Source organism: Phaseolus vulgaris, chromosome 7 (assembly GCF_000499845.2).
Source record: "Phaseolus vulgaris cultivar G19833 chromosome 7, P. vulgaris v2.0, whole genome shotgun sequence".
In the NCBI taxonomy this organism is placed as follows: Eukaryota; Viridiplantae; Streptophyta; class Magnoliopsida; order Fabales; family Fabaceae; genus Phaseolus; species Phaseolus vulgaris.
This window is the reverse complement of record NC_023753.2, coordinates 8,168,663-8,181,099: the sequence shown is the minus strand read 5'-3', so window position 1 is coordinate 8,181,099 and position 12,437 is coordinate 8,168,663. Positions and strand designations below refer to the sequence as shown.

The window sequence follows — 12,437 nt, the reverse complement described above, 5'->3', positions numbered from 1 at the left end:
GAGATGAACTCAACCACCTTGGGATCGACCCATTCGAATCCCAAGCAATGGGATGACTCTTCGGCAGGATCTGCCCAGTCTGCAACATCCTCCGGATCGTAGACCCTCACAAAGGTTTTCACAGGGAGCAACGTTTGAATTATCCTAGCCGATAGAGGCTAGGTCGTGGAGGAATTATGAGAAGAGGAAGACGGAGAAGAAGACAAAGGAGAAGACGAATAGCTAGGGAAAGACATGACTAACCTCTCGAAACGAATAAAAAACACCTCGCCATAATGGTTGGTGTTCGGAGGTCAGAGCAAAGTAGCAGTGAGATGGAACAGTGGGAGACCACTATTTATAGCTTTCAAGGATAGAGGGAGAGCGAACATCCTCTCAACCGTTGGATCCCTCTTTATCCAACGACCCACTTCAAATGGGGCCAAAAAACCCTAATAGTCATTACGTGTCATGTCATGAGTTCGGCGCCACCAACGTCACGTCTCACCTCAGGAAGCTCAACCGTCACAAAGACTTCAGATAAAGACTCTTTGAATTCAATCCTCGAGCCTTGGGGGCAAGTGTATAGGTCGATCCGTACGACCGACTCGAAGTCTAGCGTTCAGTCCAGGTCGACTGAGACCGCCACACCTAGCAAAAGACTAGCAAACTAATCAGAGGTTAAAAATTAAATAATGTATTCTTAATTACAAATTAAATCCCTAATTAGACCCAATAACGAAGGGTCCACAATAATTATATAAATAAGCACAAATCCCAAAGGATGAGGTATACAATCATCTAATACTAAACACTGAGTGCCGAAGTTTGACTTGAGCATTTGAGTGCCTTTTGCAGGTACATCCGAGTCCGGAGTTCACAAAGACGATGGGTGGAAGAACGAGAGTTGAAGGAGTTCGTTCGAGAAGAAGGAGTGAGGTGCAGGTCAATAGACCAAGAAGGGGTTCAATAGTTTTATTGATTTCAACCCCATTCAATAACATTTTAAAACTAGTATAATATTATTTTATTCGTAATATATTCATATATTTTCATCCTGATGTTTCTTTTACATATAAAATTATAAATATGTAATTGTAAAATAAAATTATATACAATAATTTCCTCTTAATAATTTTTTAAAATATGAAAAAATTATTATTATTCAAAAAATAATATAAACATTGTTTTCGTCTGAATTAAATTTTAATTTTAGTACTGAAATAAATAATAATAATAATAATAATAATAATAATAATAATAATAATAATAATAGTAACAAGTAAAAAAACACTTCAAAGTGTCAAAGATTTAAAAATAACATTTTTTTTTAAAAAAAATACAATAAATTAAGACGAGATAATATATGAGAAACTTAAAGCATATTTGAGTGATATATATATATATATATATATATATATATATATATATTTAAATTGGGTCAAAGTGTACTATTTTTTTTATATTATAAATAACTAAATATATTAATTCTAAAACAGTAAATCGTATTTTATTATTTTTATTTTTGTAAATAAAATTTGACTATGATATTATAAGAAGAATTTTATTATTATCATTTAATATTTTAATATCAAAATTAATATATAGAAAATAAGTTGTAGGTTCTTAGTAAAATATAACTATTTTAAACACAATATAATATTCTTTGTAATATAATTAAAATATAATACTAAAATATATATTAATAAAAAATATTAATACTAATATATAATGATCTTAGTGTAAAGACGTGCTTTATAAATAAAAAAGTGTGAAAAATAATTAACAAATAATAATTGAGTTCTATATATGTTAAAAATTTAAATTTTATTTAAGATATTTATATAGTATATGTGAGTTGAGACAATTATAGATAAGTGTTTAGATCACAAATTAAGATTTTAGGTAGTGAAAAGCTAAAAAATAGTCTATTACACATTTGTAACACTATGAGTTTTGAATTTTGGATAACTTAAACTTATCTTGAACACACAAAACTCAAATATACTTAAATGTTAAGGATAGTAGTTTTTGATAGGACTTGATCAATATAGGATTTATATAAAATATATTTACATTTATTTATGGACATAAGTTGATGAATGAATACTATGATTGTTTATAAATTTATTTTAATGCAAATTCAAATGAAGTTATCTTATCATGTTACATCTAAACAACTTATCTTTCTAAACAATTTACCTTTTATTATGTAAGTGTGACTTGATTACAATGATCATATTCTTATACCGAACTAGATATTATGGTATGTGGAAATACTTCGCAGGAAAGGACTGATGCATGAAAAAAACATTTTATATTATATATTTTGATTTTTTTTTATATATATGTATATGCTATGAAAATAAAATTAATTTGCTTAAATATAAATGTTTACGGTTTTTAAACATCTGATCAATATCTATAATTTTTTATCCATTTTTTTCTACACATCGTATTATCTATTAAATTTATTTATTTTTGTGTGTTATTTAGTACTTTGAGTGTCCACCGTTTTTATTTTAATTATTTTACTATATTCCAACAAAAATCGTATTTTGATAAATATGACACTTGCATATAAGAATATTTACATTGTTTAAAATACAAATTTATTTTAGTTTTATAAATCCTACAATTTTGCATAGATTTAAACAATTTACAAAAAAAAATACTCTATTAAAATTATTATTGTGTTTGTTTAGCTTAATTATGTAATCCTACAATTAACTCCACCTGTTAATATTTAAATATTTTTCTATTAATATCTCTTATTTTATCCTATAATTTTTTAGGTCAGGCTCTTAAATTTCGCATTAAGGCTCTGTTTGGATTAGGGAGGGGATGTGTGAGGATTTGAGGGAGTAGATGTGTGAGGAAAGTGTGAAGAAAGTGAGGGTGTTTGGATTGGGGTATGTTAGGGTGAATGTGTGAGGAAAGTTTATGGGAGTTTGTGAGTGATGTGATGGTTATGAGAAAATTTTAATTTTTTTTAAAGGTGTGAAATGTTACTTTACAGATTAACCCTTGCTTATTAAAAAAATTAATAATAAAATGAGTTGTTTTTGTTTAAAAATGAAAAACTTTCACACATTTCGTAGATTTAAAAATTATAATTAAAAAAATATATGTTAAATGTAAATATGTATAATATAAAAACTATAATTAGAAAAAAATATGTATTCAACAAATTAAATAAAAACAAAACTTCAAGTAATAAAATTGAAAAATAAATTAAATCTTATATAAATAAAAAGATATTATTTTTTAATATTAAAAACCCTCTCGAAATGAAAAATAAAAAATACCACAACAACAAAAATATAACGTAATTAACAATAGAAAAAAAATTCATAAAAAATTATAATAAAATAAATTATAACTCATAAACATAATAACTATATATAGAAATATATTAATATAAACATAACAAAAATAAAAACAGAATTTCTTTAAATATTAAACCTATACTATACAATTAAAAAATAAATCACATCTTATATAAATAAAAAATTACTATTTTTTAATATTAAAAAACCTCACAATAAAGCAATCTAAAAAATACAATAGTAACAAAAATATAACTTAATTAACCATAGAAAAGGATTCCATAAAAAATTATAATAAAATATAAGGATAAAAACGTATTAGTAGTATAATCCGATATAGTTCAATAATTAATTATTATTATTTTTTTATTAAATATTTGTGTTAGTTAAATTTATTTAATAACTAATATTTATAATAAAGTGTAGTTTTTATTAATAAATTATGTAAAAATACTGTGAAAATATATTAATTATATTTTCAGTTTCTAATGAACAATTTATGTTAGAATAAAATTATTTTAAGTGATGGGTTGTTTTTAGGGATTTTTTTGTATTAAATAAATTAAATATTTAGTATAAAAAAATGAAAAATGTTTAGTATAATCTTTTGGTGATGATCATGATACAACCAAGGTAATATTTTCAATTTTAATTAAATATAGTATATTTTTTTCTTAAAAAAAACTAAATTCAACCACATTTAATAAAATATCTTATTAGAACTTGAAAAATAGGTATCACCTGATCTACTCTAATAACTAATATATAAATGGAAGATTTTATTTAACTATATTTTTTTTACACTCATTTATAATATTTTATAAAATAATAAACAAACTTAAAACTTCTTTAAAATTTATTATGATTTGTTTCTTCATTTTAAATATATATATATATATATATATATATTTAAAACATTGTACAATAATTTTTTTAAAATACTAATACATTCAAATGAAGCATTGTGATACATTCAAATGAGGGTAAATTTGAAAATAAGGGGATGCTGACATGACTTTCCCTCTAAATCTCTTCATTTTGAGGGGAGAGGATATTTACTGTTCACAGGTATATCCTCTCCTTCACTTCCCTGCACATCCCTTAATCCAAACCATGGATATCCACTCACATCCTTCCTCTTGAACAATACATTCATGAAAGCAAACACGGGTAAGGTTCATTGATAATTTCTATTTAAGTCGGGTTCTTTAAGCACATGTTGGCTTGGTTCCATTCATTGGCTATGCCGCTATGTGCATAGGAAAAACAAATATTAGCAATAAAATAAAATAAACTTCAATGAGCTTTACATTTTAAAATATTAGTCATTATTTTCCAAAAAAAAATAAAATCTACTTCTATTTCCATTTGTGTTACTCCTTCTATTTTATTATATGTGAAGTGTGCCTTGACAAGTTTCAATCCCAATTTATCAAATAAAAAATGCATCTTATAAAACATGATCATTACACTTACCAAGCTAATAACAAAAATAAAAATGATATAAATTCTAATATATGTTTTGAAAGACAATAGATAATTTTATTAATACAGTACAAGTTGTGTATCCTTCATTTAATATAAATATGAATATTAAATAACTTTTTGTTAAGACCTAAAACAAAGGATTGTTCTGTCTTATACTGGGATCAACCCTAGATGTCATTTGTTGACTAGGATGACAGAAAAACTAATTATTTTATGACAGTTTAACAAACTTATATTTTTTAATTTAAAAAATTTAATCATCTTTAAAACTAAATTAAAAGGAACTTAATGATGTATCTGGGACTGATATGGTGATTCATTTTTTTATCAGTCTGCATGATAATGGTGACATTATAATCAAATCACATTCTGCTTTCACGAGACAGATATTTTGCTATAGAATCCCTTTTTCAGAAGCTAAGCACCACTCCAAATACTTTCCAGAAAGGAAATAAATAAAGTTCTGCCATTTAGTTTGGCAGATCATACAGAAAGCTCAGATGATGATGATGATTGTTAAGAAGTTTGTTTCCACACAAAATTGGTTATAGCATTTTGCACTTTATTTTCTAGGAATCACACAGTGTATACCATTAAGATGGAGGCTGTAGAATTCAATAAATCAACTATTTGATCACTGGACAGTGACAGATTCCAGAAAGTATGGTTAATGATTTCTTAACTATTAATCTTTGTGTAGTTTAACATTGTTTGTTGAATACCATTTTATAAAGTATTCAAAGACATACAATAAAAGATAACCTCATTGAAATGGAATAAAATAAATCTCTTCCTTTCCCTCCTCCATTTCACTTTAACCATACACTTTAATGAGCAGTAATAGGAGTGGCATTAAAATGACTTGAAATTTATTATGCAGCAGAGTAAATTAACTATGCATCTTCTACACGTGTATTCCAAAATTTTAATGTCAAAAATTTGAAAGCAGAAGCTAAACATGTTGCTTATGAATTGACGCGGATCATCTCTATCAAATGTTAAACCAAACATGCTGTAAGAACAATACCACCACATATCCCATTTTCTCTATTTGGATTTCAAACAGATGCAATTATTTTCTATTACAAAAATGAGATACTTTGTTCAGAAGGAAATTGTAAATTACAACCACCTCACTGATCGCCATTTCAATCATCTAAAACCCACAGAATGCACACCTACAACAAAGAATAATGCTCTAAAAACAAATATTTTGTGTCAGATCGCAGTCATCTGTATCTACATACACCCCTCTAAAATTGCCCTTTTGGGTAGCAATGGCTATCACCAATAGACTCTACTGCATATGCAATGTCGAGTTTGACCAAAAATTTGTGCATATTGCAGTCATTTTCTGTATAGAAATATATCTAACCATGTAAGACTTGCATTTCCTAGTCACAATTCAACCCACAAAGTTCCAACACAATGTCATCTTTTGACAAAAATGGGTTGATCCTCACCCATAGAAGTGAGAAGATTGAAGCCAGAAGAATAGACCAGACCAAAATGATGGTGGGAACACCTTCCTGTTTTCCCATGACTCCCTTGAGGAAGGGGTAAAGATGGACAATGACCCAAAGAGCAAAAAATAGTTTGCCAAATAGAGGACCCCATGAATCATAACCATTGTTTATTGCATCTGAAACACCTACAATAACTCCAACTATGTTAATGATGAGCAAGGTCAAAGGAGGGATCAATAGTGATGTCCACTTGAAGAGGTAGAGTTCAGCAAAGTCTCCATCATCTGCAGCTTTGGATGTGACTGTGAAGTTTGTGTTGACTCCTGCAAGAACCTTGAGCAAACCCTGAAAGAGAGCGAAGAGGTGTGAGGAGGCACCACCAATGACCCAGAACTGCTCATTCCTCCACCAGTCATGTATACCAACACCTCCCCACTGCATTTCAAGGATGCCTGTTGCAGCAATGGAGATGAAGAGTGCCATAAAAATGATACTGGCGTAGTTGCTAATCTGGTAACAAGAGAATGAAGCATCAGCTAAAAGCACGATACGGTGCATCACAAACATCCTATCTATATGTTTGGATTGCTAGAATATAAAATTGCTCTTAATCAAAAGACTATGTCTGCATTATCTAACAATTGGTCAAATAGCAGGAAATGTAACGGAGTGAAGTGAATGGAATGGTAAGGAAACTAGTAAACAGTAAGTTTATTCCATACGGCATTGGATGGAACACATTCTACCTCGTTTTCTTTCATTCCGTCCTATTTTAAGCAACATAAACAATGCCAAGTAATATCATTTCATTCCATTCCACCCCACTCCATTTCATCTCTTTCCATCATTTCAAACATAAGGGGTAAATCAACATGCACTTTATTACATCAAGTTCAGAGTTGATCTGATCCTACCTCAGGGACTATGAACTTTCCAGTGAGTAGACAGACAGCAGGCAGGGTGCAGTATGCAATTAAGGGAATTGATGTTAAAGGATAAACTACTGAGTTTATGTAAGAAAAGCGCTCCAGCCATTTCAAGCCACAACCATATCCATACCATATAGGACAATGCCTACTCAACAGGATCTCAACAGATCCAAGTGCCCAACGGAGAACTTGATGCAGACGATCTGAAAGATTTATGGGAGCCGAGCCCTTAAAAGCAGGCCTTTTAGGCATGCAGTACACAGACCGCCAACCGTGACAGTGCATTTTGAAACCTGTTAATATATCTTCTGTAACAGAACCATATATCCATCCAACCTGAAAGACAAGTGTAATTTAGTACAGTTACACAAACACACATGATATAATAAACTCCAGCTGAAAGAGCCAAGAGATGTGCCATACCTCTTTCCCCCACTCTGTCTTATCTTCATAACCACAACTGATGACATGAATGGCTTCTTTCAAGAGTGATGCAGATGTTGCTCCTTTTGGAACACCCCCATCTTCCATAAGCGTTGAAGCTATGAAAACAGATGATTGCCCAAACTTTTTCTCAAATTTTAGTTGTGACATTAACCACGACTTCTCACTGTCAATTCCTGTGATTGGGATTTCAAGAGGACTAGTTAGTATTTCAGAATATTTTTTAATACTTCCAAATGAAAGGCAATGCCAATTTGAGGAATCTTGTACCTTCAATTCCCTCTTCAATATTTTCTAGTGCATGTATTTGCTTTGCAGCATCCTTCTTTTTTATCTTCTTTCTTGGACTTGACTTCACTTTCCTATTTTTGTTCCTAGATCCACAACACAGACAGCACCATTTGGGCCAACAGTTACAAGTCTTACTTGCTGGTTTCTTCTTAGCAGGAGCATCATATCCATAGATTGCCTGCCTTCTAAAGACACACCCAGTTCCTACATATATTGGTCCTTGGATGCCATCTAAACCTTTCATGTTTATCTATATAAATATAGAGTCAAACATAGATTAGCCTTTCCTTCAAAGCACAGTAAAGTAAATGTAACATAAATCCTCAACAATTTGTTACTTACATCAAAGAATACAACATTGCGATTTGAGTATCTATCGTGACGATCAATCCCATCAAATCTTTGTGGAAATTGTACATAGCATATTTTTTTCCCTGATGTAGGATCCATCATGAAGCACATGGCTTCACGAAGTGCTTTGCTGTTGTTTATGTAGTGATCACAATCGACATTGAGTAGGTACGGAGCATTTGAAATGACTGCTGAGACTCGCACCTTGACAATTAATCAACCAAACCGACACATAAAAATTGGTCAGGAAAATGAAAGGCGCAAGAAGTATTAAAAGTTTATGTCGCAAGAGGGAAGGGGCTATACCAAGGCATTCATAGCACCAGCTTTTTTGTGGTGTTCAAATCCTGGTCTTTTCTCACGAGACACATAGACAAGACGAGGTAACTCATTCCCTTCAATATCACGAAGACCATTTTGACCAAGGAAAACCTGTGTAAACGCCTCACAGTTGAATTTAAACTTATAAAAAGTGGCACAACATTTTCACCAACGTAGAATTCAGACCAAAATAGTACTCACTTGAATCATTCCAGGATGATCCCTGACAGTGTTTCCAGGCCACGGAGTCCCATCCTGCATTGTCCAGCCATCTTCAGGAACCTTCTGTGCCATTGCAACCAATGCATTGATACGCACTTTGAACTCTTCATACTCCCTCTGCCACCAACATTGAAAACACCAAATACAATATATCATTCGCTTTGAGAAGGGCGCTACAAGGTAAAACAAAACCATAATGAGAAGTGGTTCAAAAAGTTCAAACCTTAATAGCACGACGCTCTCTAATGAATATTACATCCACTTTGTCTCTCAGATAGTCAACCTTCTGAGCAAAATACCATTCAGGAGCCCGAGGTTCAATGCTGAACTTCTTACAAAATGGAACCCATTTTCTTGCGAATTCAGAAGTCTCTGAAAGGGCTTCAAATGTAAGCATAGCTGCACCATCATCTGAGACATAACATGCAACTTTCTCCACTGGATAATCTACAGCGAGGATGGATAGAACTGTATTTGCAGTTATAAGGGGAGGTTCTTTCGTAGGATCAACTGTACTAACAAAAACGTCTATATCAGCTAATTCAGATGACTTTCCTTCTTTCTCGTACCTGGTAAGTTGTGCAAAGAATTAGCTATGGACTAATAAACATAAAATTTCCAATCACACAGAAAGAAGTATACCTCAATGACAAACGATCCAGGTATGTTTCTCGCTCAATTGGGCACCATTTGGGAAATTGATCCAAAACCCATGACACGGCAAACCAGATTTCACATACTACTGATGTCAGCCACAAAGCATATGCATCATTGACGGGGTGGAGAATTCTATAATGAAAAAATAGTCCAAGAACAACAATCCGAAGTACTACTATGATTCTATATGGACTGATCTTGCTTGGACTAATTGGCAACTTCCTCCATAGTGGCTGCCTGCCTTCATCCATTCTGTTACCAGTTTCAAATAAAAAATTCCTTAAAACCAAACACAGGGAAAGGATGTGATAGTAATTGATGTATATTTAGTTCCCGTATTAAGTAATCTTAAGGATATAAGCTCATGAAATGAAAAAAGAAAAAAAAAATCATGTTATCCTGTAGCTTAGCAATGATAAGAATTAAATAATAGCACACCTACTTTGGCAAATCAGGGTCATCAAGCTCATCACCATTTTTCCCACCATCGTTACCCCCTTCATGCTTAACAACCTCAATTTTTTCATTCTGTCTTTTCTTCCACTCCTCCATTCGTTCCTTCCATGCAACACTTCCATATCCATAAACCGCTAAATCTTTTTTAGGATCCAATGGTCTGGGTTGAACTGCATTACCACCAGCCTTAATTGTAAAAAAACACAAAAAAGGATATAGAAAACTAGGTTGAACATAAAACAAGGCACATGACTCAAACCATTGTACACAAGCAAGCCAAAACAAAATACAAACAACTTACCTGGCACAGATGAATCAGGAAAAGGCATAGGATGAACTCGTTTCCCACGAGACATGAATGGGGGAATAATTAGAGCATGTTTATCAGCAGAAATCCCAATATCCTTAATTGAAAAAAAAAAACATAATTAGACAACCAGGACCCAGAAATGTCATAACTAATAACTATAACCATAACCAATGAACAACCAAGAGATTTGAAAAATCAATTAACCTCGTGATCATATGTTAGAAGAGGAATATCAGCAGCCGCAGAAGATGCACCAAACTCTGATGGTGTGGTGATCCCTGGAACATTCATTTGTGAACCATGTTCAGCGTTGTGGTGAGCAGAGAGCATGGCATCAACGTGACCATGTCTGATATTGCTTCCAATGTCAAACTCATTTTCCAAATCATCAATGTCCTCTTCTTCCTCATCACCCTCAACTCTAGGACTACCTGATGTTTGTTCCATTGTTACTAAAAACAATATCCCCCGGGTTATATATAACAGAGAGATGAAAGTAAGAATTGGTTGAAGCCTCACCCTTTAGGCGCTTGTATCTGGTTTTGCACTGAGGGCAAGCTTGGTTCCCCTCTCTTCTTTCATACTCATAGCAAGGTCTACACACCGGGAATGCACATTCATTACATGCAACAAACGGTTCACCATCCGCAGTAATCTCTATCTCATCCCCACAGATCTGGCAAATTTGCCCACACAATTCTGTGACAGCGTTCACCTGCAAATGATGTGCAATGTTAACCTCTAGCTAGATCCCGAAAATTAGACAACTAGGTACTAACAGAAGATGGAAGGTGCACGGGATTTTCATTACAGAAGAAAGGCTTCACACAGTTAATTATCAGCTCTGAAATTGTGATAAAGTAGAAGACCATGCAAAGAGTAAAAGGAAAAAAGAAAAAGGACCCTCAGATACCGAATTGGTTGAAACAGTTTTTCCTATTTCTTTCACCATGAAGCTGGAGGAAAAATAGAAAGCAAATGGAAGATTCTCGGAATGTCAATACACTTATCGTAGCTTGAAACTCTCAATGATAATAGTAGAAAACATAGGAAACTACTTCCATCTAAACAACCGAGAATCATTAAAATGCAAAATCTCACGAGACTAAAATGAAGTGCTTCAGCGTGGAAATCCATGAGAAAGAAGCACTATGCAGTTTTCATTCTTATTTTATTTTTTCAAATTCTTCAAGCGGCTTTGAGACATGAGTTATAGAGCAAAGACAAAAGCAGAGAAAGTAACAGATTTTGAAGGCTATGAAGCTGCCTAGAAGAAGAGGCAACATTCCCTCACCCTTCCAGTTTGATCAGCATTGATGATAATAAACTCATTCCGGTTATGTGAACTTGCAACAAGTCTCCCCGTAGTATCCATTGAAAGCAACACTCACCACCACCGGAATCTTCAACTAACACAAATTCACATTGAAACACATAAACACCTCACACCCTCAGGTACCCATCACATTCACAAGAAACAGCTATCCCCGGACATAGTAGTACACAATGAATGACAGAGAAGGAGGCAAAAATAGAAATTTAAAGGCATGAGGGTGTTGGAGAATGGAGAGTGATTAAATGAAGCAGGGTAATTAAGAAAGCGAGTTCCTTTGGTGGGTATAATGAATGAAGGAAGCCCCAGTGAATGATTCTTTTCTTGAGAAACTGAACTTCACAACGGATGGGGTCTGCTGTAAAAAAAAAAGGGAAAGAAGGAAGATGGGTGGTGGCTCCGTGACAGACAGCAGGTAGTGTAACAAGTAAAAAACAAGGAAAAAAAATTGACTGTGGGAAAAAGGAGACAGAGAATCTAGACAGGGATTGGAAATGGAATTCAACGGGTAACTGAGACACCAACACACAAAAACAACGCGGGATGGGATATATAAAAATACTTGTGTTTGTGTCCGTAACACCAGAGTTTTGATCCATTTTTATACACTATTTCCTAACAAATGTCATTGGGTATACACAAATCCATCTCATTATATAATAATAATATAATAATATAATATAAATATTAAATATAGGATATAAAAGTATATAGTAAGAGGTTAACTTAAAATAATGTTAGTATGTTGAAAAACTAGCTTTTGACTATCTGTTAACATTTAATTTTTTTAAAGGACCTGTTAAATTGGAGTTAAAATATTCTTAAATTCTCACAATTCTTTTACTATAAAAATGTTGGAAA

General features: G+C 32.5%; 1 protein-coding gene across 2 annotated transcripts; it reads right to left on the bottom strand.

Moving 5' to 3' along the window:
- Positions 1-5,811: 5,811 nt before the first annotated feature.
- On the bottom strand, positions 5,812-12,203 carry LOC137830016 (cellulose synthase A catalytic subunit 2 [UDP-forming]-like). 2 transcript variants are annotated; one of them, XM_068637091.1, is made up of 14 exons: positions 11,538-12,203; positions 10,763-10,958; positions 10,448-10,674; positions 10,235-10,337; positions 9,920-10,103; positions 9,463-9,729; positions 9,044-9,389; positions 8,800-8,937; positions 8,584-8,709; positions 8,269-8,481; positions 7,906-8,176; positions 7,615-7,811; positions 7,177-7,527; positions 5,812-6,772 (listed from the first exon to the last, which is right to left on the bottom strand). In XM_068637091.1, exons 1-14 carry the CDS (start codon positions 11,616-11,618, stop codon positions 6,191-6,193), a joined length of 3,282 nt encoding a protein of 1,093 aa, XP_068493192.1. In that variant the 5' UTR covers positions 11,619-12,203; the 3' UTR covers positions 5,812-6,190. The 2 variants fall into 2 exon arrangements, with proteins under 2 accessions (XP_068493192.1, XP_068493191.1); XM_068637090.1 differs by having other exon boundaries at positions 10,448-10,695; positions 11,538-11,792.
- Positions 12,204-12,437: the final 234 nt, after the last annotated feature.

Bases quoted from the DNA above. Each gene is read 5' to 3' on its own strand.
- LOC137830016 (XM_068637090.1), bottom strand. From the start codon at position 11,618: ATGGATACTACGGGGAGACTTGTTGCAAGTTCACATAACCGGAATGAG. The intron at 10,696-10,762 runs GTGAGGCTTCAA...TATTGTTTTTAG, and splicing joins CAGATACAAGCGCCTAAAGG to TAACAATGGAACAAACATCA. The intron at 10,104-10,234 runs GTAAGTTGTTTG...GTGGTAATGCAG, and splicing joins TCCTGATTCATCTGTGCCAG to TTCAACCCAGACCATTGGAT.